This window comes from Eptatretus burgeri, chromosome 8, assembly GCF_056783735.1.
Source record: "Eptatretus burgeri isolate ZD-2024b chromosome 8, Ebu_testis_v1, whole genome shotgun sequence".
NCBI lineage: Eukaryota > Metazoa > Chordata > Myxini > Myxiniformes > Myxinidae > Eptatretus > Eptatretus burgeri.
The window spans coordinates 80,216,768-80,244,616 of record NC_140968.1 but is presented as its reverse complement, the minus strand read 5'-3'; the positions used below and the strand labels follow the sequence as shown (position 1 = coordinate 80,244,616).

At 45.9% G+C, this 27,849-nt stretch overlaps 1 protein-coding gene across 3 annotated transcripts in view; it reads right to left on the bottom strand.

Moving 5' to 3' along the window:
• LOC147022143 (fibronectin-like) overlaps positions 1-27,849 on the bottom strand; it is a 332,507-nt gene that overhangs the window by 192,844 nt on the left and 111,814 nt on the right. For all 3 annotated transcript variants that reach the window (XR_015061076.1, XM_085892763.1, XM_085892764.1), the window contains exons 15-20: positions 23,152-23,243; positions 22,346-22,514; positions 21,902-21,973; positions 21,348-21,530; positions 18,137-18,226; positions 2,707-3,048 (exon numbers count right to left, since the gene is read on the bottom strand). Coding sequence is in view for 2 of the 3 variants with exons in the window: in XM_085892763.1 (XP_085748889.1) it covers positions 2,707-3,048; positions 18,137-18,226; positions 21,348-21,530; positions 21,902-21,973; positions 22,346-22,514; positions 23,152-23,243 (948 nt within the window). In the remaining variant the exon portion in view is untranslated. The remainder of the gene's footprint in view (positions 1-2,706; positions 3,049-18,136; positions 18,227-21,347; positions 21,531-21,901; positions 21,974-22,345; positions 22,515-23,151; positions 23,244-27,849) is intronic.

Sequence of the window (27,849 nt, the reverse complement as noted above, 5' to 3'; positions counted from 1 at the left end):
TCGAGGGCATTCGATCTGAACTCGATCCCGGGGCCCGTGGTGTGTGGCGCTGTGGAGGAGGTTAGGCCGTCATCTCGCGAACCATGTACTTCTGCAGCGCCGAAGCCTCGGGAGCGGACATACTGCCACGCAGGACGTGCCACCATGCAGGCGGGTGTGGGGAAATCCGTGCATGTGTGTGAGTGAAAGGTTGAGTGTGCGTGTATGTTTTGCATGGACCGTGGAGGTTGGAGGAAGGTGTGGGTGGGTGGGGGGAGGGACCACATCCAGTTAAGCTGTTACCAAATAACAAGTTTTGCTTTTAAAATGTTACCGCATGGTTTTATGTAGAACATGGCGGTTACAAGGAAAACGCTGCTCTTTGGGCACGTTTTATCACACCAGTAATGCCCTGGTACGCTGCCTTTCCATTATCTCCCGTAAAACTGCTTTCTCCTTCCCTTTCCTGAACACTGCCTTCTCATTCCCTTCCCTCGCGCTGCCTCCTACTCCACTTCGCCCCCACCCCTCCCTCACGCTTCCTCCTCCTCCTCCTTCCCGCATCGTGCTGCCTCCGACTCCACTTCCCCTCCTGCTCCACTTCCCCTACCCTCATGCTTCCTCTTCCTCCTCCCCCCAATCACACTTCCTCCTCCTCCTCCTCCCTCCCAAATCGTGCTGCCTCCGCCTCCTCCTTCATGCTGCTTCCTCCTCCTCAATCCCCCCGCTCACACCGCTTCCACCTCCTCATCCCTCCTCACGCTTCCTCCTCCTCATTCCCCCCTCCTCACACTTCCTCCTCCTCCTCCTGCCCCCTCACGCTGCCTCCTCCTCCCTCCCCCAGTGCTGCACCTCCTCCCCCCCTCCTCACACTGCACCTCCTCCTCCTCCTCCTACCCCCATTCACACTGCCTCCGCCTCCTCCCCTTCTCGTGCTGCCTCCTCCTCCCCCCTCCTCACACTGCCTCCTCCACCCCCTCCCCAGTGCTGCGCCTCGTCCTCCCCCACCCCCCAGTGCTGCGCCTCCTCTCCCCCCCCCTCACGCTGCACGGGGAGAGGAACAAATATGGGACAACTGTGAGGGGAGGTTGTGACTTTAGGTTAGGGGAGGAGTTGAGGACTTTTGGGGGGCTGGGCAGGAGGTGTGAAGATTTGGAGGGGGGAGGGGAATGATGTCTTGAGGTTGGGAGAGGGATGGTGAGGACTTGGGGTTGAGGGGGGGAGCAATAATTGGGCAGAGTTGGGAGGGAAAGGTTGAGTCTACGGAGGGAGAGTTGAGGAGTTGTGGTGGGGGGTGGGGGGGGTGTGGGGAGAGAGTTTGTAGGCTTGGAGTGGGGAGAGGATTGATGCCTTAGGGTGGGGAGGGGTTGGGTGAGGGCTTGGGGTTGGGAGGCAGAGGCAGAGGTTGAGGACTTGGGGTTGGGGGGTTGGGGGGGGGGACAGTTGACAACTCAAAGTTACATTTTACTTTGTGCGGATGTTCTGCACATTTCCTGCTGGTATGTAATGATGTAAGAATGTCCTCTTGCTTTGAAGAACGGGAAGTAGGGGGGGCCAGATAGTTGGTGTGGGGGTTGAGGACTTGGGGTAGGGATAGGGTTAAGGATTTTGGGTGAGGAGGCAGTTTGAGGACTTGGGGTGTGGAAGGGGTTTGAAGACTTGGTGTTGGGAGGGGATTGAAGCCTTGGGGTTGGGAGTGGGGAGCTGAGGACCTGGGGTTGGGGGGAATGTTGTTGAGGACTTAGAGTTGGGGGAGTGGAGTTGAAGACTTGGGGTGGGTGGGACGGGTTGATTCGATCAGGTAACTATTCTTTGCATAATATTGTGAAGTTAAATTTTACATTACGTATAATTTCTGTGGGTACCTACTAATATATTATGCACTGTATGTTTCTATACAAGATCGAGGATCGTGGAAAAGTGAGGTGATGGAGAATAAAAAGGCAACGGTGAGAGCGGAGCAGTTGGGCAACAGTTCAGTTGAACACAACAAGCAAGGGAATAAATCAATAGAAAAAGAGGAGAGAGAAGATTGGAGGAAACAGTAAAAACAGAAAGATGGTGCAAGTGGAGACCCCACCGATCTATCAGCAATGTGAGGGCAACAGGCCTTGCACTTTGGCTTCATCATTGGAGACTGCAATAATGTTGAGAGCTTCAAATCCCACCGAATACAAGAGAGAGAATTTAACAAAGAAAAATAAATTCACGGCAGGAACAAAAGATGGAGAGGAATGGATAGAAAGTTTTACATTCAGGAATGTGGATTCACTCACAAAGACAAGATCGCTCTAAAAGTTTTGAGGAAGGCAACAGGAAGGAGATTTGATTATAAGAATTCTGAAAATCTCTTTCTGCAGAAAGTCACAAATAAAGTTTGAAGTATAACACAAGCAGCATCGGAACTCTTAATGCCTTCAGACTACACTTCTTTCACTATTTATTTTGCAGTTTGAATCTGCTTTCTATCATATAATTTCTTGCCACAACTTTCTGTCGTGTTTTACCACCTCCTAAATGCTTCTATATGTTTAACTTTTGGAATCTTTGATTAATAATGATAAAAAACACGAGTTAACAGACTTTCTTACCCAAGTAAAATACCAAAATGACAAATAAATTATGGGCTCTTACTGTTGAGGTGGTGGCATGTCACTTTTAATGGTGGCACCAAGTTAGTATAACAAGTGTGAAGATTGGTTGTTGAAGTAGTTGCAGGGTGCACACCTTGTTGTGGTTCAGCAGGGCGTGTGTGTAGCACATTAACTTCTGGCAGGCTGCTTTCTCCACCATCCAGAGCAAACACGCGCACCTCGTATGTGGAGTATGGTTCCAGTCCGTGCAGATTGATCGACGAGCGATCCCCTGGTACCAACTCGTGTTGTGGAATATCTGCAGGTTTCTGCAATGCTTCTACATTGTATAACAAGTCTCCAGTCCCACTGGGCTTCCCAACCATCTCGTAGTGCACATGATAACCCGTGATGGCAGCTCGTGGAGGTTGCCATGTGACAGTCGCTGAAGTTGTCGATATGTTGGAAAAACTCAAGTTTGATGGGGAATCAAGTGCTGTCGAGAAAGAAAAACAAACAAAGAAAAAAAAAATCAATGACACCATAATAACTGTTTTTCTTTTTTTACATCATCCTTGCTTTTAATGTTGACATTTTTCTTGAACCGGTGTCAGTTTCCAAGTTGTACGAGAAATAACTATACGAGGGTCTCACAAAAGATGTGTTAAACCACTGTTAGCTTTGTAAATAAAAGGTCTGGGTGATACAAAAGGTACTGGTATACAATCCCAGTATTTAGTGATGTTTATGGTAAATATCAAGTTTATAACACTATTTGTTTTATTTCAGGAATTAAAATAATGGCATCTCGTATCAAGGATGTGGCCAGGGCAGGAAGCTGCACGGCCTCGAGTCCTGCAACACGTCGGCTACAACACCGGCAAAAACTGAACAATCAGTCCGATTCCCTCGATAACATCAGCTGACAACCCGCCTTCGATGCCCCCTACGGTCGAAGACTCGTGAAGACTCAAAACATCTGAACTCTTATTAAATTAATTGTGGTGCAGAAATAAAATCCACCAATATATTTTTGAAATTCTTCTGAAAACTTGTCTGCACTTGAAAAAAATGTTCAGCAAAAACCGTTCATCGTTCTGTTCTGTTCAAAAAGGATGAAACCTTTTTGGAAAGAAAAATGAATCTACACAGCAGACTGCGTTCCAGCAGAAGATCCACTGGACAATGTGAGGACTATATCACTGTTATAAATGAATTATCGATTCAAGATGAAGGTGTCACAATTCAAGGTCTTGCGACAGAGGTGGGAATACCCAAATGAAGAGTGGATCACATTGTTACTGAGGATCTGGGGGAAAGAAAGGTGATGGCAACATGGGTGTCCATGTTCTCAAGGAGAAGAAACTTAATCGGTTTACTCTATCAACAGCATCCTCAGCATTTTTTCTTGGAATGCATAATTGCTTGAAGACGAAACCTGGTTCCACAACTACAAACCATAACTGAAGTCTTCTTCATCAAAATGGAAAGCACCAAGTTCTTCACATCCAAAATGCACCAAACGCCGTTATGGGAACGTCAAGGTGTCTCACATTATTGTTCAGACCATATTGGAATCTTGCTAAAAATGGTGGTTTCACAGCATGTAACAACGAATGGACACTGTAATCAATCACCATATGATGTTGCATGATCACATGCAACTTAATGTACGCAAAAAGCATCCAGCAATTCTGAATGATGGCATCCTCCTCCATGAGGATGACGACAAAGCCATCATCCTCAATGACATCACTGCATCGCATCCAAAATGCAATGTTGACGCCGTGTGGAAAATTTTAACTTCACCCACCGTTTTCACCACATTTCAGTTCCTGCTACTTCCACATACTGTATTCTCAAAAATGAAAAATGGTGAAGATGTTTTGCATCTGTTGAAGAGGGTCAACACAGCCACATCCACAGCATTAAGGACATTTCATAAGGAAGACTTTTGTGCTGGGATCAAAAACGATGGTCGACTTCGAGATGAAGTGCATTGAAGAGGATCGAGATTTGTTTACTTGTTTTGTATTAACAGTACAGGGAAAGGGTCAAGCTCAAAACCCAAGCAGCCCCCCTGTGTGAAAAATCAAAGAAAGATGGGAAAATGTAGGATGGGGGTGCAACAGATTGGCATACAGTAAAATAAAAAAGGGTGAGAGGGGCTTCTGGGAACTCTGCAGACAAGCAAGGAGTATTCCAGATGGCACGAACAGTACAAACTAGTGTCCTTGGATGGGCCTCCAAAAATCCCGTGCTCAATGCGGCTCCAGACACGAACCGGAAGAGAAGTGAACTCAACATTATACGCCAGATGATGAGCAAGCGTCCCAGGGCACTACACACGTTTCCAGGCCTCTATATTCCTGGCAGATATTCTGTGGGAACACTGACTCCAATGCTACCCTCAAGCAGGAATTACAAAAGCAGGAATGAAACCCGTAAAAACAAAAAAACAAAAACACCCCTCACAACCCTCCATCTGACAGCCTGCCCCAAGAGTGTGAAACAGAACCAATGCTCTGCTAAAGGCTCCTGAGAGACAGGTGGTGGTACTGCCCCAGACAGTCGCAAGCAGCCTCCCAACTGCGATGATCATAACATGAATAGAGATTGGCATTGGTACTGGGTCTGGGTGTACCATTTGTGATGGAGCAGCATTCGTATGTATCCAAGTCACATTTGGTTTATTATTTTTCCAAACAAAAGCTTGCTGTTTTTTTATGCAGAAAGTCATTCATTTTGCATACAGCCTGGTGTTGGCTTTGTTGTTTTTTTGTATACCTTGTCGAGGCTCATATGAGAGCGAACACACAACGCACAGTAAGGGGGGCATGATACAAGATGAGGGGCGGGAGTGGGAGGGACAAAACAGTGGGGGAACAGACACATTAGGAGATCTATGGGACGGGGAACATGGGGAAGAGAAGATGGACATTACAGGGACTTTCAGGAAGGAAAGCAGGGGAATTGAATCAAGTGGGCTTGGGTGGATTATCGGGGGTAGAAAAGATCGAGGATTTGGATGGGGGATGATAAGAGGTGGTGGTGAACAGCTGTTTTGAAAGCCTGGAGGGAAGAATGGGAAAGAATAGAGTGAGGGAGTTTATTCCAAAGGCGGGAAAAAAGAGGAATGAAAGAGTGAAGGTGAGCAGTGATTTTGGTAGTTTTACCAGAAGGGGGTTGTGGCAGACCTTGAGCGCCCTGTGGAAATGTGGTGGGGACAAATCGCAGAGAGAGCAGGGGGGGGGGGCGAGGCTGGAGAGGAGACGGTAGAAGACAGAAACACCACCGACCAACCTGCGGTGATTGAGTGAGAGGCTCAAAGACTCAGCTTCATTGCGGGAGATGCCGATGATCTTAAATGCCCTGGTTTTGACAGCGTGAAGCCGAGAAAGGTGGGAGGCAGGAGCACCAGCCCAGAAGGGAGAGCAGTACTCCATCAGGCTACGGACAAAAGCTTTGTAAGTGGTCAGGAGCTCAAGAGGGCCAAGGAAGGACTTTGCACGACCGAGGATTCCCAGTCGGCGAATGGCTTTGGAGGCAAGGTTGGAAATGTGACTTTCCCAGGAAAGGTCATGGCAGATTGTGAGACCCAGAAGCTTGAAAGAAAAGACTTCTTCCAGAGGATTGTTGAGAAAGTGGATGGGGGGGTTTTCTAAATGGTCCTTTCAAAGAGACATAGTGAAAGTGTGAGATTTGTCTGGATTGAAAGACATGTTCCACGTGTTGGACCAGTTTGTGATTTTATCCAGATCTGCAGTGAGCGAAGAAGGTGCTGCTTGCCGGTCTGAGGGATGACAGATGGTACGGCAGAGGGTGGAGTCATCAGCAAGGAGATATAGAGGATTTTCCAGAGTCGGAGAGATCATTGATGAAAAGCAGAAAAAGAACAGGGCACAGAACGCTACCTTGAGGAACTCCAGCCTGCACAGGAAGAGGGGATGAAAGAACTCCATTTAGGGCCACACGTTGACTGCGACAGGAGAGGAAGTCTGCGAGCCATGAGTGGAGATGGCCTTAGATACCATGGGAAGAGAGTTTGGTGAGTAGGGCAGGGTGCCAGACTGTGTCAAAAGTAGGTGATATGTCCAGGGATACGGCTCGGATTTCCTGTCTGGCATTGAGGACCTCCATCCATTGATGGGAGAGCAGAAGCAGCATATCCAGGGTAGCGTGACCTGGTCTGAAACCAAATTGATGATCGGAAATCAAGCCATTGGAGAAGAGGAAGAATTTCATGTCTGAAGCGATGATGGATTCCTTAACCTTGCTGATGATTGGGAGAAGGCTGATTGGTCTGTAGTTGCAGGGATCTGTTTTTGCACCTTTTTATGCAGGGCAGTGATGTTTGTAGATTTCCAAGCAGATGGCAGAATACCTTGAGCAAACGAGAGGGTGAATAGAACAGAGAGAGGGTGAGCAAGAGCAGAAGAGCAGGCTTTGAGGACACGTGGGCTGATGCCGTCTGGACCGGTTGCAGAATCTGAGTCGAGGTTTGAAAGCAAGCTCTCCACTTTGTCAGGAGAAAAGGACACAGAGTTCCAGGGACAGTTGGGTGTGACTGGGTAAGGTGGGAAGAGAAAGTGATGGGTTTAGGACACAAGATTTAGCTGCAAACACCGAGTTTAGGCATTCAGCTATTTCACGTGCGGTATCAGCAGTCCGGCCATTTGAGGTAAGGGAGGGGAGGAAGGGGGAACATACACCAGAAACAGATTTGATTAAACGCCACCAGGATTTTGAGGAGGGAGAGAGGTTTGAGAGTTCAGACTTGAGATGAGAAAGATGTTGTTTTCTGGCTCTCCTGAGGGTAGATGCACACTTGTTCCGAGCTTTGTGGAAGGAACTGAGATTGCCCTCAGTTGGGTTTGCTCTCCATGAGGCAAAGGCAAGTTGTTTCAGGACAACTGCCTCGCAACAAGCTTCAGTAAACCAAGGGCGGGGGAAGGGTAGGACAACTGAAGACGAGAGGGGATAAATCTGTGCATGAGGGAGAGCAAGTTTCTTTGAAAGAATTCCCAGGATGAGTTGATGTTTAAGAAAGTAGTGATTGGAGACCAGTCTGTAAGTTTGATGGCTGCTCGGAGACCCTGCCAGTCGGCTTGAGTGAAATGCCAGACTCGACGGCGGTGAGGTGGTTCTCTGATAACAGCCAGAGAGATGTCCACTTTGACAAGGACGTGGTCAGAAGAATCGATTGGAGCGGAGGAAGAGCAGCAGATATTGTCAGGGAAATTTGTCAAAATCAGATCCAGAAGAGATGGAGTACCATTGATTGAGATCCGGGTTTGGGAAGTTGACCGATTGAGTCAGTCCCAATGAGTCGCAGAAAGCTTTTGCTGAGGTGCCATGACAGGTGAGAGAGGTACCCACACCGAGCCAACTGGCATGATGACAATTGAAGTCACCACATAAGAGGAAGAGAGAGTTTGGATGAGAAGATAGAAGATGGTCCATGGTTTCGGATAGTGAGGTGGAGATGGAGTCATCACTGTGAGGTGGACGGTACAGTACACATATAAACATGAGGTGGGAGTGGAGGGGAAGCTGTAGCCAGAGGTATTCCTGGGGGTGTGGGTGAGTGAGAGCAGTGCAAGGAGAGTGAGGAATAGAGTCTTTGATGAAGAGAGCAACACCTCCACCAAGGCGAAGCTCAGGTCTGTCATACCGGAGGAGGGAGTAACTGGGGAGAGATACTTGGGAGTCAGACACGTCGTGGGAAAGGAGAGTTTCTGTTAGGCAGATTATGTCTGGTTTGTCAGTGGCAGCCTGTATGGAAAGATCTGAAAGGTTTGAGCGAAGGCCCCGGATATTTGAGGTCCACACTTTTAATGAAGAGGTCGGGGAAGAGGCTTTGGGTGCAGGGGGTGGGGGGGGGAGGGGGAGGGTAGGACAAGGGACGAAGGGGGGAGGTAAGGAGGGTTGTTGAAAGAGTGTGGGGGATTGCAGAATAGCTAGGGGAGGGGGCCGAATGAGGAGGAGAAAATGCTCTGTGGTGCTGGGGGAGAGGGGGGACAAGAGAGGGGGAAGAAGGCAGTTGAGGATTTGAGGAGGTGGAGTGAAGAGATGGAGGTGAGAGAAAGTAGAAGGAGGCAGCTTTGTGGATGAGAGGGGGGAGGGGCAACTTTGAGAAGGATGAGTGAGGGGATTAAAGGTGGGAGAAAGGTGAGGGGGGAATTTTTGAGAGAGGTGAGGGAGGCTTGGAGGGAGAAGAGTGGGATGGTTGCTTTGAGAGTGAGAGTGAGGGGGGAGGGGGGTGAGTTGGCACTGAAGTTGGAAAAAAAGAATGGTTGATGGAAAGCGAACATTCATCGCAAACTGGGTTTTTTTTTAAAGTTTTAGGTCAGAGATGCAATTTAACACAATTCTTGATGGATGCAATAAAGGCGAATTCAGAGAATGGAGGGAAGAAGCGCTGTTACAGTTGGATTTTTTAGGTAAGGAATGAAGGAGAGGTCGAAATGAGAGCAGTCTGTTAAAATAGCAGAAGAGTAGTGCATTATGAAACAGTAAAGAGTACCACATGTGTGAGAGAGGAAGATGAAGCATTATAAGATCATTTTTGTTATTATTATTAATGTTTGAGAGCATTTTCAACAGATTAGGTCATGGAAGTGTTTTAAAAATGACCGTTTTTACAGCCATTTTTCCCTGCTGTGCAGGGGTTTGGCTTTTTGTGAGGAAATGTTTTATGGCCGGATGCCCTTCCTGACGCCAACCCTGGTCGCCTCTTACGACACACAGGGATATGGTACACCTATTCTAACCGGGGCATACACCGGGACCAGTACACTGGCACTCATCTCGCCGACCTCGGAAGGATGACAGGTTGAGTCAACCCCCTGGTGTTAATTCAGCAGCTAACGGGGCTTGAACTCAGGACACTGGGATCCCAAGCCGCCACCCTAACCACTAAGCCAACACCAGGCTTATATGGAAGTGTTATAGAAAAAAAAATCGAGGAAGAGGAGGAAGATAAGAGGAAGAAGAAGAAGCAGAATCGGGAGAAGGTTTGCGTATTGTTGTTTTTTTTTTTTGAGATAAGAAATAGAGAGATTAGTTGGGAGAGTGGGGGACGTTAGGAAAGTGGGGAGGATAGAAATTGAAGGTAATGGGGAGAAAAAAAAATAAAAAAACCGATCGAACACCGAGGGGAACCGGTAGCCCTTAAGCCTAGGCCAAGGCCTAGGCCTCAAACACCTGGTAAGAACGTCGACAAAAAAACACAAAATAGCACGATTTTTGAAACAAAACCGAACTGGGAACACACAGTAACATGTAGGTGAGAAAATTAAACAGTTAAAACAGGACAAATAACGACCGGAAACTTAACTTTGAGAACGTCAGCAGAGAGCCCCGAAGGAGACCTCTAGTCGCTCCAAACCCCGAACCGGAAGTGATTAGGGTGGTGGCTTGGGATCCTAGGGTCCTGAGTTTAAGCCCTGTTGGTCACTGAACTAATACACCAGGGGGTTGACTTGGCCTGTTATCCTTCCAAGGTCAGCAAAATGAGTACCAGTGTGTACTGGTGGAGGGGCAATGCATCAGCACCACAGTCATGCTTCCAAGAAATGATAGCTACCCTGGCAGCTAAGCTGCCATACACAAGAAGAAGGAATCATTTTGAATTCCAAAACATGGAAAGAGATTCATTAACACGCAGTATTAGCACAAAAGGCTTTTTAGGTAAAAAAAACAATAAACTGTTGAGAATTTTTGCATGCACATGTCAGCATTAAGAATCATGAACTTTCACCATTTTCTTCAGTGAGATCAGGTCATGTATGAGAGCATGTGCCAGAGCAACACGTCGCTGACATCCACTTCCTGCCAGTACTCCAGGGACCAACGTCTGGCCATCCCCCAGGCAGATGCCTGGCACATCCCCATCTCCTTGAGATGCTGATCATCCTGCTGAAACCAGGAGGCACATGGTCGGCCCATTGGCCTCCTCCACTCACGAGGCTCCCTCGCTGTGAGAATCTGGTGAGCAGGATCAGCGTCAGGAAAATGAACCACATGTCCATACAGCCATAGCTGATGCTCACGGACTATGCAGGTCACAAATCTCATTTGAGTATCTCTCAGCAGCTGCTCGTTGGACACAAAGTCCGACCAGCGACCGCCAAGGATTTGCTGAAGAGACCTGGTACCAAAGGAATTAAGTCTCCATCTCAGATCCCTGGTCAGAGTCCAAGTCTCACATCAGTAGAGCAAGAATGGAAGCACCAAGGACCTGAAGACTCGGACTTTCATCCTGCACAGATGACAACAGCGCCACACCCCATGATCCAGTGAATCAATGACTCCACAGGCCCGACCCAGACATTTACTGACCTTTGGCTCATGACCAGCAGAGATGAGTGAATATCACTGCCAAGGTGATATGCCAAGGGGATATCACTGCCACACCATCACTGAATCTCTCAGTGACCTCAACACAAACAGGTACAGACAAAATAGCAGCAACCAAGATATCATTGAAAGCCTGGATCTTAGTTTTGACCCAAGAAACCCATAATTCAGGCGACTCTGACTCATCATCCAGCACCTCAAGGGCCCCCAAAAGGATCTCCAGAGTCTCCGCAAAGATGACTGCATCATATGCGAAATCAAGGTCAGAGATCTCGACATTCCCAAATGATGCACCACAGTTTGATCTCCACGACTTCGTCTCCAGAATCCTGTCCATGCAAGTGCTGAAAAATGTGGGGGCCAGCACACACCCCTGAGGAACTCCAGTAATAACTGGAAATAAGTTGAAGATGGTATCATCACATGTCACAGCACTCTCAGTACCAGAGTATAGTTCAGACATCAGATTGATCACTTTTGGTGGCACACCACGAAGACCAAGAATCCTCCAGAGGGCATCCCGATTCACTGAGTTGATTGCTTTGCAGAAATCAACATAGGCTGCAAGTAGCCCCTGCCGAAACTCCCGTCTACTTTCGGTGAGGACCCGAAGAGCAAGGATACGGTCAATCATTGACCTCTTTGGTGTAAAGCCTGACTGCTCTGGGCGCTGGTGTTCAAGCAGATGGTGATGAACCCAATCAAGAATTATCCGAGCAAGGACCTTGCCCGGCACTGAGAGCAGCGTCACCCCTCGGTAGTTGTTGCAGTCCTAGCGATCACCCTTCCCTTCCCAGAGAGGGAAAACGAGGCTTGCTCTTCCATTTAGTTGGGATGATGCCTGTGTTCCAGGCAGAGCACAGAACTGCATGCAACGACACGAGTACAGCATTTCCACCAGCCTTGAGAAGTTCAGCATGGATGCCACAGATCCCCAGAGCTTTACCCCATTTCAACCGATTTACCACAGCCTGTGTTTTCACAAATGAAGGTGTATCACAGATGATTGGATTGTCAGCAATAGGAATAGTAACACCCCTGACATCCAATTCAACAGCTGGTGGATCAGCCTGGTACAGCTGCTAAAAGTAACTGGCCCAGCTCTAACTGCAGTTCACCAAGGGATGGGCTAGGAAGAACACAATGTGTGAATTCCCCTGAAGCAGGCTGACAATCGTGTGACCACAGGTGATGCTCTACCCCCTCACAGATCCCTCTCACATAGGCCTCTTTGTCCACCCTCAGTGCACGTTCAGTTTTATGCCTCAATTCCCTGAGCTGCTCAGCTCTGCCATAATGCCTGGCCCTGTGACTGCTCAATGGTATCCAGTGTCCATTGAGAGACAAAATTCTTCTTTGCTCGATGGTGAGTTCCAAGACATACACCGGAAACATCAAGGATGGTGGTTTTGAAGGCACTCCACAACTCATCCATCCATTAGGACCATACTCAGTGCAGAGCCTTGGTGCTGCCTAAACAGTCTCCTTGGCTCTTGGGCATAATCCTGGACGGGTCGCCACTCCGACACAGAACACCAGCAAGCTGTCGCTCATTTTGCCGACCTCAGAAGGATGACAGGCAGAGTCAACCCCACCTGGTATTAATTCAACATCCCTGGGGGATTTGAGCTCAGGATCCTATGATCCCAAGCCCACTATCCTATCCATTAAGCCAACACCAGGCATACAACTCTTCAGGATTCCCCAAAGCACTCAGACCACCCAAATCACCACTCAGCCTGTTCGCACACTCCTCAGCCACCTTCTCATCCTTGAGCTTGCCAACATCCTGCCTCGGCTGGGAAGGTAGCATTCTCCTGGATTTAAGTTGCAAAGTCAGAGTTGCTACCACAAGCCTGTGGTGAGTATTGAGGAACTAAGCACTCCGGTAGACCCTGCAGTACTGGTTCAGTGACCACCAACGAGCACATGGTCAATCTCCTTTGCCACACTACCAGCATTGGAATACCAAGTCCAGCAATGAGCCTGTGGGAGCTGAAACCATGAACCAGCCACCCTATGTCCATGACTTCTTGCAAAGTCAAGGAACTTAGTGCTATTCTGGCTCACAGCTGCAGACCCATGGGGACCAACACATGTCTCATAACCATCCCTATCAGTTCCAGTTAATGCATTGAAATCCCCCAAGATGAGAAGTGCATCTCGCCTGGGGCACTGATTAATCACAGACTCGAGCGTGGCATAGAATTTGCCCTTCACGGTTCGATCACTCACCTCAGTCGGAGATTTGATAAACGGAGCATATACAGAGATTAAAATAAAAAAGGATTTGTCCCATTCCCATCATCTGGTGAGCTGCTCTGTGGAGGGCAGCTGCACATAACAGGAGGTACTCCCATGGAGTTGGTTTTCAATTTTCTTTACGTTTTTCTTGTGTTTTGCGGAATGAAGGGTTTTACGGTGGCCGTAGTGGAAATCCTGCCACCAAACTCCTTAAAAAAGGTAACCCAACTGCAGGAGGACATCCGCAGACACAGTTGGGAATGTGATATGGATGGCCGTTGGCTCACAAGGAGCTCCTCCCCCCTTTGAGTTGCTCCTCCACCCTTTGTCTTCGGTCTTGGGACTAATACATATTGTAATATACAAACATTTGTCACAGGTTACTTAAAGTTATATTTACAGCGATACAAAGTTTAAACTGTGATTTTTTCATACTGTAAAAGAAAGTCTTCATAAATGGTATTTTAAATGGCATCGATTTATTTGAGGCTTTCCTTAATCGTAAAAATAAACTTGGAATTTGGTGGGCTACATTCCCAAAATTTCTTGTGTTGGCACGTTGGTTTGGGTGGTGGGCTTGGGATCCGAGGGTCCCGAGTTCAAATCCTGTCTCTTTCAATTAATACCGGGTGGGGTTAACTCAGCCTGTCATCCTTCCGAGGTCGGCAAAATGAGTACCAACTTGCTGGGATAATTGAGCCATTGGAGTATCCTGCATCGGCCCCCCTGAGATTGGGTAGCGACCCCTCCGCAATTGTGCCCAATAGCCCAGGAGACTGCTTCGGCAGCACCGATGCTCTGTAGAGTATGGTCCCGATGGATGGGTTCCTAAATAAGATAGCGGGCTGTGATTAGTAACTGGGAAAGTTCTTAATTACAACAAACCAACATCAGTGAAGGGTCGTACCGGGCGTAGTGGGGTGCGCCTGTAATCCGGCTACTCGGAGGATCGCTTGAGGACGGGAGCTCTGCACTGGGTCACACTATGAGAAGGTGTCGGGCAGCCCAGAATCATAGTGAAACCCAATCCTTATCCCTGTGTCGTAAGAGGCGACCAGGGTTGCGTCAGGAAGGGCATCCGGTGTAAAGCCTATGCCAAATCAGTACGCGGATCATAACGGATGATCCGCTGTGGCGACCCCTAACGGGAGCAGCCGAAAGACGAACAACAACATCAGTCAAGGGTCGTGTCGTGACAGGCAATCACTGTGGGTTTCCTGATGGAATTCTTGTGTTTCCTTGGTTCTTCATGTGGATGAAGAAACCATATATATATTGTTGTGGTTTCCCGCCGGCACGTCGCCACAAGCACGACCCTCGATGAAGCAGTGGGGCCGTCTCGGCTCGATCGCCCGGAATTTACAGATCGCCGGCCCGGGTAAGCCCGGGTCGACGGGTCCTGGTAGTTTTAGGACCGAAATACGCTAATGGGGAGATCACATGAGGTAGGGTTAATTGCCAGCTTCAACTTCCCCAAGTACCCACGTGATCCAGCTACCGGGGCACTTCACCCTCGGCGGAACTCGTTCGGAAGCGAGCCGCTTAAGCGGCCCGTCCCGCGTGCATAGCCGAGCGGTGATATCGCCGAATTCCGCCAGCCCGATTATCTTGGGACCCTGGCAATGGTCGACTAATCCCTCACACGCACGACATGCTCAGCCAATGAAGGAAACGACACGACGAGCTGAGTACATTTACCAATTGGGGTTTTTATTGCAAATAATAAGCAGGGAATGAGGGAAGCACATAAGAGCAGATCTATACCGAATAATAAGCAAGGCAAATAATATACAGCACAGGCACTTATACTGTTCACTACTTACAAGACTGGCCCACACACAGACACACACACCCAGACAGAAATGGACCCCCTGAGTCTTTAATGGGACCTCCAGCCCGGAGGACAGTCGGGCTGAGGGTCAGGGTCGCTGATCTGGCCACGAGCGTGCAGCTGGACGTCCCCTGGCCATGAGACTGGTGTCGCCATCGCAGATTCCAGCCAGGCGGAAGGCGACGACGCGAAGCTCTGGGGCCGGGACGAGGTCGTCCCAGAAGCCAAGGTGATGAGCCGGGCAGAGAAGAAAAACGGGAGAAACAAGCAGTGAACGAACGACGACGAATCTCCTCAGAACTGCGCTTTCGTGTACGCTCTTTTAAAAATCATCCGTAGGAAAAACCCAGCCGACTCAGGAACCACCTTCCCTTCCTCTCCTCAGAATACACCTTCTCTCCTCCCCACTCGCCCTCCCATTGGACCGGAGGCCCATGTGACTCCTCGTCCGCTCCCGATTGGACAGGCGCGCGGTAGGCGGGGCACTCCCTCCATTGGGCGGAGTCTCCAGCAGGGGGCGTTCGTGGCTCCGCCTGTTAAGCTGGGTGTCCTGTCTGCTAGCATAGGTTGGTGGAGGTTCAAGATCTCACTGAGTAGATGAGTTATCACCAGTACCATTAACAAATTAGAAATGTATGCCACCTTCAGTGGAACGTCAGGCCTGTCCAAGCAGTTTGTGAAAGACTAGTGCCAAAAACTCCCCAGCTGACCCCACAATAAGGTGGATTTTGCTGTTGAAGTCGTAGTAGTAGCACTTGTTCCAAGCTCTTATTTTCTGGGAGAATATAAGGTAATAAAGAGGAAAACTGTTGAAAAAAATGTTTTGTTTTCTTTTCAAATGGGGACTTGAGAACACGTGAGAAAAACTTTCTGTGAAACTAAAAACTTTCAACACGACAAGTATTATTGCTATGAATTCTCTTTTGAGCCGAATCAATCCACATTACATGCCGTAGTCCTGTTTGCAACAATTCCACCTGCTTCACAAACAGTGTGGATATCTGGGAAAAGTTTCCAGAACACACAACTGGGTAAGCCCACTTTGTGTTCCCCTCTGACCACTTAGCTCATGATTCTGGAATTGCATGAACAAATTGTCTCTAAATGTCTCTGTAATTAATGTATGACTAGCCGTGCCTACCTGTGAGACTCAACGTCGCTTCACTGATGGGTATAATCAAAAGACAGTATGTTGCACTTCAAAAGCATATTGTATGTCTATCTGCGAGTCTCAGAGGATGTAAAATGAAGTGAAACTCGTGAAAAAAGGATGCTTTATAACACGTAGTTGTTGTTTTTGCTGCTGTCTCTGTGGCTGTGGTTGTTGTTGTTGTTGTTTATGAGCTCCTTCTATGTACTCTTATAGATTTTCGATTGCTTCAAGAAATATTGCTACATATCATTTTGTGTGCTCCTTCCGTGTCGGTCATGCTTTATTTTAAAGGGTTGATGCTGTCCGAGAATAATAAAAATGGAACCATTGAACTGCAACATTAAGCTCTAATTCCCACTTCTTCCTCTTCTCTCCTGGAAAAGAAGGGCTTTTAAAGAATAATTTTTGTTATGATTAAACGGACACTAATTTTTGGTCCAAGTAAATCGATTATCACATGTCAAAACAAGAAAATTGATTATTGGCTTTATAACGGGACAATATTTTATTATTCTACGAGAGAAGGAAACCCTTTAAAATAACGGGTGAATACGGACACACCGATGGATGGACGTTGCTCCTTTTAGTAATAGAAGACATCTAATGACGTCGGGAGTTCACAGGCCAGCCCTGCGGAACTCCCGACACCATTAGATGTCCCGGGATTGATTTCTCATGGGCTGCTCCCTGATAAAAATGCCACCTGCAATGCCAAGAGGAGGTGACAGATCGTGTGGAGCACGCTGCTGCTCAGAAGGCACTGTCTTGTCAACTCACACGATCTGGCCATGTGACACAAAAACAGTGCTCGTCTCATGATCTCATGATGTCACCATTCTTGCACACGAATATCTTCAAAGTTCAAGTTTTCTTCCATATTTGCCTGAGTTCGCAAGCATCAGAATAGATACAGTAGCGCCCTCAATAACAAGTATCAAAACGGAAGTGGTTGTTTGGTGGTTCTTTACTGTTGAATCAACATGGCTACCTCCATGTGTGAACCCAGCTCGAAAGAATATGACACTGACCAGGAACAAGCTGATCATGCCTCCCCTGTGAAATCCTGGAAGTTTTCATGAGCAGCCACAAACAAAACAAAGTTTTAAAGGGGAACCCAAATGCTCAGACCACCTCGACGCCAACCTATCCCTTGATACCCCACAAAACAGATATGATGTCTTTTTCCAATTTTCGAATTATAAAGAAGGTAAATGTACGTTGAAAATTAAAATCTTCTTCATCTTCAGATTAGCCGTGACGTTACACGCGGAAGTGAACCACCAGAAACGTACTGTGTACGGGTTACATCGCGGTACAATTTAACTGAAAGGGCGAATAATTTTCGATTTTCCACAAGTATGCTGGTTGCATCATTGCTGGGAGCATGGCTGCGTCGCTGATGCAGTGCCCACTGTTCCCAGCAAGCTGTTCCTCATTTTGCTGACTGCAGAAGGATGACTCACCTGGTGTTATTAAACGGCACAACAGGGGCTCAAACTCAAGAACCTAAAATCTTAAGGCAGCCTTCCATCCATCCATTGGGACCATCATCTGTGCAGTGTCGGTGCTGCCTAAGCAGTCTCCTTGACTATTGGGCACAATCCTGGACGGGTCGCCACTCCGACACAGGATACCAGCAAGCTGGCACTCATTTTGCCGACCTCGGAAGGATGACAGAGTCAACCTCACCTGGTATTAATTCAACAGCCGAGTAGGATTCGAAATCAGGATCCTTGGCTCGCAAGCCCACCACCCTAACCATTAAGCCAACACCAGGCTCACCTACGTAATAGAAAGTGCAAATTCTCCCAATGGGTAGCTGACCCTAACCACGCTTTATAACCGGTTGCGTTCCAGTGATGATTTGTGAAAGGTAACCCTTCAATGAAAGAAAGAAAAAAAAAATCAAATAATATCCACGTTGTAAGAAATTAAGATGATTACACAGCCGCACGCTACTCGCATTGCTCGCCACTCAAACTCAAATCCACTCACCGCTTCTCTGTGTACCCATAATGGCTTGACTCAGTTTCCCATCAGTCTCAGAGTGAAGACTCACTTCATAGTCCATTCCTGGATAAAGACCTGTGCATTGTTTACACACACAAATCCAGATGAACTCTCTCATATTCATCATTTCATGGCTTTCGTTTCAGATATCAAAAGTGATGTTGAACCTCACATCCTATTGGTGCATTATGTAAAGGTTTACAATTAATATAACAAAATAAGTTGGACAGTCAGAGAATATGAGGGGTTACTAAGTCACAACTGTATATATTCGATTTGTAATCATCATACATCATCAACGTACTGTACTCCTGCCAGAGCATTGGTGCTGCCAAAACAGTTCCTGGGCAAGGGTTACACTGGTTGGTTTGCCGTTGCCTCCCCTGCAGTCAATCAGGGCGGCAACTTGTAATTTGGTCAGGTCATGACTCGTCTCATCTTTACTAAAGACATCGTGGGATATTTAAGGAATTAAGGTCCACCAACGACCAGTGCTGGCAGATGGGTCTTCCGTCTTGACGTCCTTCTGATAGATGGTGCACACATTGATGTATCGCCCTACATTAGGAACACCAGGACTACCGTTTATTGCTGCGATGAGATTATAACCCAGGCAAGACAGCTCAAGGAGAATGGACGTACCTTTAAGCTACCCTGCCAGCTTCGATTTCTAAAAGGGTGTCCCTGATGCTTTGTACCAAACGTTGGTAGACGTCACTGTAATACCACACTATTCTTCCTTTCAGAGGAAGTACAAGTATAGTGGAGTAGTGGATGTCCTTTTGCTGACCGTCAGGTGGTGTTCCAGAATGCTGCAGAGTGGTTTGATTGAATTTTCATTTGGGGCTCCTGACTAGCCGCTGCAGATTTTCTACGTATTTGTCCTTGAAGTAATTCTGAGCAGATAAGTTACAGCAGTATGGTAAAGTACATTGTCATGCGAATACTACGGGACCCTTACCATAGTGGGGCGTAAACACCGATACTGCAGCGCGTGACATGTCGTCAGGCAGGCACCCTTATAAAGCATATGCAGGTTGAAAGGAATGAACAATGCTGAGGCCATTTTACCACCGGAAGATGGATGATGATGAGCATGATCACATAATGGTGATTATGTTTCACCAGTATATCCTCTCCAAGCATCATTTCTCAATGTATATCTTTGGCCCTTATTCTTATTACAGCTTTATCAATGTGGATTCGAGTGAGTGGAATGAGAGAGTCAAACTGATGGGATTTTAAATAATTATTACGTGATTAAAAGGCAGAGGAGGTGCACATATCACTCATCATGTGCCCAAAAGAAACAAAACAATGACTGCGATATCGCTTCCTATTCTACCTGTAATGCTTATTTGCCACCTGGCATATGGAGCTTCTCATGAACTTTCGCCACTTCCTTCGGTCTTGGGCCCAAGTTCCAATTTTATTCCAGGTGACTTTCATTCCTTTAATTTCCTTCTCGACGGTACATTGTCAGGTCTCTCTTGGCAGTCCAACCCTTCTCTTCCTGTCACGTGCCCAACATATTGTTCTTTTCAGTATAATCTTGATCGTCCACACGTGGCACATGACCAAATCCATCTCCACCTCCGAATTTTGGTCTCTTTTATGATGTTTTTCCTCCCTGTTAACCTTTTATACCTCTTTCTTACAGGCCATGTCAGGCCAGAAGATTCTCAAGATTTTCTACTGTAGATGAAAGGCTCCAGTTTGGATGCGATTTCTTTGGTAAGTTTCCAAGATTCATATCCAAATAGGAGAACTAACTTCACGTTGCTGCCAAAGATACCCAGCTTAGTGTTGGTGTTATACTTCTTTGACTTCCAAATTTCCTTGAGTTTCATGGATGCACCCCTTGCCTTTTGTATCCATCGTGGTACATCTGCATCTCCCCCTCCATGTGTGGTAACCATGCATGATAGACAAGTCAACTTTTCAACCTCTCTAAACTTTTCAAGCAATGAAATTACCACAGCTTTGTGGGGCTGGCAGGATAGCTAAGAGGTACGCTGTCTGACCTAGGTTTGAATCCCGACCTAGATATAAACTGTCATCATGGTGTTCCGCATGCAGGGCAATTAAATAAAGTGCGAGCCGTCCAGCAAAAGGACGGACGTTAAGCCAGACAACCAGTCTACCAGCACTGGCTGTTGGTGGACATTAAAGATACCACGGTGTGGAGGTGAGCGAGTCATCAACGGCTTCACATTGCTTCATAAATTTGAACAAATTTCAAATTCCTCCCCTAACTTACAGGGAACACTGTATCAGTGTCACAACCACGCTCGTAGCAGTGGCGCAAACCAGCAGCCATGTGCTGCACCTGAACGAATGAACCGTGGCTTTCTGTTTACATCATATGCTCTTTCCCGAATGCACAATGAAATCAACAATATTTTTCTCTCGTTTTCAAATTGGCGATGGTGATTCTTTTGACACTCGATTATTCTCTTCAACCTTAGCCGTCAATGTCTGCAGTTTTCCAATGCTGTAAAGGCACAACATAAAAGTCTCACTCCAAAGACTCAGCATAAGGCTTTGAACCGTACATTTGACAGGCCTTAGATGTCCCACATGTTTTACAGTTCCGCTTCGCTAACCGTGTTGGTCCTAAAATGTAAGTATGGTTGGGCTCACTTGACTTACAGGCTCGTATTGCAATTTCTTCCTCCTCAATATCACCCGACTAGATAAGAATATCATTGAGAAAAATCACCCAGACATTCTATCAACATGATGCAACATGTGCAATGACGAGCAATAGTCATGCAAGCTGAACTCAGCATGCAAGAACTGCGGACATCTGTGTCATCTTCTGCAGTTTGTCAACATATTTACATCGAGCTAAATAATGAAGCAGAACGTTCTGAAAAAAGGTTGTTATATTTCATTCTTGCATATATGTTGTACGAAGATGATCGATATCTATATCTATATCTATATCTACATCTATCTATCTATCTATCTATCTATCTATCTATCTATCTATCTATCTATCTATCTCTCTCTCTCTCTCTCTCTCTCTCTCTCTCTCTCTCTCTCTCTCTCTCTCTCTCTCTCTCTCTCTCTCTCTCTCTCTCTCTCTCTCTCTCTCTCTCTCTCTCTCTCTCTCTCTCTCTCTCTCTCTCTCTCTCTCTCTCTCTCTCACACTCCCCATGGCAAAGGGGCCTTGTAATGAGTGAAAGGTCACCTGTGAGCATTATGGAGGCGACACTCCCAGGAATGATCAACTCGGCTGGATCCGCAGTAGTGTAATGAGGTGCATAGTGCAGCCGATAGTGGTCAGGGGGTCCAGAAACCGGTGGATCCCAGGACACCAGGAATGAATCCGGTTCGACCTCGGTGAAACGCAGGGCCATTGGTGGCCCAAGCTCTATGTATGACAACAACGGTATAGATAAGAGGAAAAGTAAAGTGATCATATTTGAAGATGTTGAATTATATGAGCAATACGTATGGCTTTAAAGCTGAATTACGTACTAGTAATAATACTGAAAAATAAATCACAAAGCAGAGTGGGCTGGCTTGCAAGGCCTAGATATTTTAGTGATTGCCACGAAGTTGGCTGGCCGAGTGGAAAATGCTCAAGCTGGAACAATCTGTCTTTTGTTAATTCCCGTTCTTTGTGTGCCTTGGTGTGGAGAAAACATGGTCGAAACGTTGCCTTCAAAATGGTAGAGCAATGCAACGGTGAAGAGGAAAGGTTACAATATCAACGGCTGACGGTCAATTTAAATCACTTACCAGGTTCACCCAACTCCGTTTCCTTCCAAGGATCTTTTTCAACGAACGATTCTTTCACCGTCGCCAACTGAGCTTTGGAAAGGAAAAGCAACACATACTTTGAGTGTACAAACTATAAACATTGTCTATTTGACATTGTGCAGAAATAGTTTAACAATTACAGGAAAAGGCAAGGTTTGAAGCCATAGATCATTTGTGAAAGAGGATAGGCTGCATTTTTCAAGATTTCCAAACAATTTCATAGCTACTTGTGCCAGATTGTTTCCTGGTGGTGAGATGCCGACAGATGTTTCGACTGCACACAGATCAGCGATTGGAGAAAAGTGCCTTTTTAACTTGGAACACACTTAAAATGTGATAACATCACAACAAGATATTTTCCTAATGCCAACCCCACCCCCTTTACACCCACCACCATTACTACTGCACTAACTACTGACTTACCAGTGGTAATGTGTTTGATTACTGGTGGGCTGCGTGGTGTTCCATGCAAAAATATGGTGATAGTGATAATGTAGGTCCTTCCAGGTTGCAGCCCCTTGAATATCAGGTGACCAGAAGTCTCATTCACCTCCAGAGGGGACTCGATTCCTAATCCATCCTCAATCAGAACCTGCAACTCAGAGACTGTATCCATTTTCTGTCTGTCTCAAGGATTTTTTTTGTTGTTGTTGACAGAGTCAAGGATCGTGGAGGAACTAGAACACTGAATGGATCAGGATGTAACAGGACAAAATTAACAGTAGAGAGAGGGGGGAAACACCAACAGCAGAGTTGAAGGACCAAATTGAAGCAGACTTGGACAAATAATGGTTGTAGGTGGGAATGCAGGATAGGGGAGGATGCATAGGGTGGACACGATGGACACAGAAGCAAACTCCCTCGAAGGAAAAACTGGAAATTTGGAACGAGATGGGCTTGGGGGTGAGGGGGGAGAGTGTTAACAGGGGTAGAAGAGATCAGGGAAACTTGAAGCTTGTAACTTCAAGTTCACACTGTCTTTGACCTTGATATTTGTAACTTCAAGTTCAAAGTCAATGTGTTATTTGTGTGTAAAACAAATTGTGTTTGGAGGATAATGCTTACGATATAGAAGATACTTTTTTCACAGTAAAATCAAAAGCCTCAACAATCAATCAATTTACAAGTGAATGCTATTTTGAGTTCACAGTTAACGTTTCCTTGGGCCTTAAATGCTGATTGCCTCAAAAGTTATACTACCTTTACCGAGTCTCATGAAGTGGGCGCACCTGTATCATCATGTTTGGATTTGGTTCCCACAGGATGGATATTTTTGCATCATTTGTTTCAAAGGTGAACATCTCTTCGTTGAGTGGTTTCCCTGAATGAAAAACAAAATACAAACAAACGGACAAGCATTTTAAAAAACGTACCAATATACAATGTATCAGTGGGTAACTAAGGTAGAGTTAAAGGAAATTTGGCCCTCGTGCCTGCACCACGTCCACATACAACTCTTCCCTCCAACTACAGGTAGTTTGTAACAGTTTTTAGTTCTTTCCAACCTCTTTGTGGATGAAACAGCGAATTGAACACTCGTTGGAGAGAAATCTAAGCAACATATCTTGACAGGTTGACAGCAAAAGCAAAAGTTCAACCAGAAAGTGCACGCAGATGAAGGTGTGGCAAATAATCACTACACCATGAAAAAGAAAGTTTCATGTTGGTTTTGAATGATGACATTTGTCTAAAAACTTTAAGCTGTCTGTTTGGAAACATGTTCAAGCAATGACATGGTGAACCAGCAATTTGAAATTGGCTCTTAAGGAAGCTTTACATTTGAGGAGGGAAACAAACCACAATATGAGGGAGCGTTGACCTACATCTGAAAACGGAAACATGCGATTCCATGGGAATACATGAACACTCATAGAAGGTGATTCTGTTGGAACAAAGAAACATCTCAATGGTTCCTTCTCCATCATCTTCCTTCGTATGCAGTACATGGCTGCAGGTAGCATCACTTGCTGGAGGTGCAGTTAAGCCCTTGATGCAGTGCCCCCTTTAGGTTAGAGCACAAATTTGTAATTTGTTCAGTGTGTTAGTGATAGCTCGCCTACTCTTCACAAAAAGACAGCGTGAGGTCTTTAATGCCCACCAACTAATGATCTAAGTGGTTGTCCATGAGGTTTTTAACTGCCAGGATGTGTTTTAGTAGTTTTGTGTCTTGAAGCCCAGCTTTCAACATTTTGTTGTTCACTGACAAGCTCAGGCCAATGGGCTCCAGCTTTGTGCCGTATCAGAAGATTTTGGTAAAGCTCACATTTTATTTTCAACAACTCACTGTTGCCAAGCTAATAACTAGAAACTGCACTCGGTAGAGTGCGTACCTCCGCGAGGTTGAATGGTTTGCATTTTGTAATCCACTGATAGGCTGGTTCTGCATCTAGATCTTCACCAAAATCGAAACAATTTGTCCTTGTCACACAAGCAACGCGTCCAACACGTTTCACACAAATCCATCCTTAACTTTATGAAATATCGTGCTATACTATATATCGTTTTTGGCCCTATCTCTCAATGGTGAAAAATCATTTAAAATTCAAGTATTCGGATCCGGATCTTGATCTTCACTGAAATCTAATCAATTCGTCCATGTCACACACCCAACTTGTCCACCAAGTTTCATCTGAATTCATTTATAACTTCTTGAGATATCTTATCTCGCCATATCGCAGCATGTTGGTGTTGGTAACTCGAACAGTATTTATTGTTGGTCCATGTGCTTCATGAACCAGCCGGCCAGACCTGATGTTCGACTGGAGCTGCCTTGGGCAGAAACTTGTACTTTGTTCAGGGTACCAGTGATAACTCATCCACTCTTCATCAAAATTAACAGTAGAATCTTTAATATCCAACAGGAACTTTTTCTTCTTGCATATTGGCTTGAGAAATAGCAAACTATAATTCCAAGTCGAAGTTTCATAGCCAAATAATGGCATCAGTTGAAATTGTGTGGATTGCTCCATCAATTCAAAGTGGTTAACCACCAGAAATAACAAGGCCATGTTTTGGCCAGAGATCGTACAGTCACGGTGACTTGTATATGTTCTACGGTTTGGCCACGGTTCTTAAAGTCACATGCCTGGTTTTCCTTGATTTTTTCCATTTGTATAGATGATGAGGCACCTTGGCATGGAATGTATGGGTTTCATGGTTTCTGAATCTGATCAAATCCAGGAGGCTCCTTGAATCGGGTCAGGAATCAAGTTTTTGTTAAGGACGTCGGTATTTTCCCAGCACCATCGCCATTGATCTTGAACGTCAAGTTCCAAGTCCCTCAGGATCTTTGCCGTGTTCCAGAAAAGCTTGCGTGATTTGAGACGGGAGGGAAATAAATTTTGCATTATTTCATGGATAGAGGGGGTAGAGAGAGGGGAATGGAAAGGACTGAGTAAAATGATATTCGTGTGGAGGAATATTTGAGAACCCAGGAATCCAAGGTAGGGATGCTTTGAGCATCCAAGTAATAGCTCAAATTGCAGAACTTAGGATAGGATCCAGGTTTTGGGTGTGGCTGCTCTCTGCCCACAAAGACAGACTATTGTACAGTAGAATGCATGAGGACAAGGTGACAATGGACAGGGTATGCGCATCTTCCCTTCAGATGGGGTGTGCAAGTTTCCTCATAGTATTGACCCATGTCTTAATCTTTTCACAAACTTTTCTCAAATGTTCTTGGTCAAGCTTTTGTAATACCAAGATATTTGGGTGGGGAATATTCTAGATGGTTTTACCACTAAAAGAAGCATCAAAGCCAGCAACTACCAACTGCCGCCTTTAGCTTTCTGGTTTCCGCCAAAAGGCCGAAGGCGTCAAGACACAAATCTGAGGTCAAGGCATGACACGAAGGTTAATAATAATGATTGTCTGTAATAAGCAAATAAAATACTCATATAACATTTGTTCAGAGTGCTGGTGACAACTCCTGCCTCCTTTCCTGTATTTTTTAATATATGACATTGAGAGATGGAATTTTGGAGGAATTAATTGGTGAATGACTGCTGGAGTCAAGACGATCTTGCTTGCCTACTCCAGCAATTAAAACAGATGTGAGATTTTCCCTCAGCTGTGTTCATGGAGTTATTTGACTACATATAAAAGTGAATGTACAAATATTTGTATCTACGTACAGTGGAGAGAACAAGTATTTGATACACTGCCGATTTTGCAGGTTTTCCCACTTACAAAGCACGTAGAGGTCTGTAATTTTTATCATAGGTACAGTTCAACTGTGAAAGATGGAATCCAAAACAAAAATCCTGAAAATCACAATGTATGATTTTTAAATAATGAATTTGCATTTTATTGCATGAAATAAGTATTTGATCACCGACCAACCAGTAAGAATTCCGGCTCTCACAGACCTGTTAGTTTTGTCTTTAAGAAGCCCTCCCATTCTCCACTCATTACCTGTATTAACTGCACCTGTTTGAACTAGTTATCTGCATAAAAGACAGCTGTCCACATTCAATCAATCAGACTCCAACCTCTCCACAATGGGCAAGACCAGAGAGCTGTCTCAGGATATCAGGGACAAAATTGTAGACTTGCACGAGGCTGGGATGGGCTACAGGACAATAGGCAAGCAGCTTGGTGAGAAGGCAACAACTGTTGGTGCAATTATTAGAAAATGGAAGGAGTTCAAGATAACAGTCAATCTCCCTTGGTCTGGGGCTCCATTCATGTCAGGAATGAATGAGGCTTCATCAGGATGAAGATCTCACCTCATGGAGCCTCAATTATCATGAGAAAGGTGAGGGATCAGCCCAGAACTACACGGCAGGACCTGGTCAATGACCTGAGGAGAGCTGGGACCACAGTATCAAAGAAAACCATAAGTAACACACTACGCCGTCATGGATTAAAATCCTGCAGAGCACGCAAGGTCCCTCTGCTCAAGCCAACGCATGTCCAGGCCCATCTGAAGTTTGCCAATGACCATCTGGATGATCCAGAGGAGGGATGGGAGAAGGTCCTGTGGTCTAATGAGACCAAAATAGAGCTTTTTGGTTTAAACTCCACTCGCCGTGTTTGGATGAAGAAGAAGGATGAGTACAACCCCAAGAACACCATCCCAACCGTGAAGCTTGGAGGTGGAAACATCATTCTTTGGGGATGCTTTACTGCAAAGGGGACAGGACGACTGCACCGTATTGAGGGGATGATGGAAGGGGCCATGTATCGCGAGATCTTGGATAACAACCTCCTTCGCTCAACAAGAGCATTGAAGATGGGGCGTGGCTGGGTCTTCCAGCATGACAACGACCCGAAACACACAGCCAGGGCAACTAAGGAGTGGCTCCGTAAGAAGCATCTCAAGGTCCTGGAGTGGCCGAGCCAGTCTCCAGACCTGAACCCAATAGAAAATCTTTGGAGGGAGCTGAAAGTCTGTGTTGCCCAGTGACAGCCCTGAAACCTGAAGGATCTGGAGAAGATCTGTATGCAGGAGTGGGCCAAAATCCCTGCTGCAGTCTGTGCAAACCTGGTTAAGAACTACAGGAAACGTCTGATCTCTGTAATTGCAAACAAAGGTTTCTGCACCAAATATTAAGTTCTGTTTTTCTGATGTATCAAATACTTATTTCATGCAATAAAGTGAAAATTAATTATTTAAAAATCATACAATGTGATTTTCAGAATTTTTGTTTAAGATTCCGTCTTTCACATTTGAAGTGTACCTATGATAAAAATTACAGACCTCTACGTGCTTTGTAAGTGGGAAAACCTGCAAAATCGACAGTGTATCAAATACTTGTTCTCCCCACTGTACATACAGTGGGGTGTAAAAGTATGAGCCCACTTAAAATATAATTGCTTTCTCAAACAGAAATATAATTGCCAAAATATTGAAGATATACAGTGCCGATAGAAAGTCTACACCCCCTTTCAAATTCAAATTAAATTGCATTAAAATCAGACTTTTT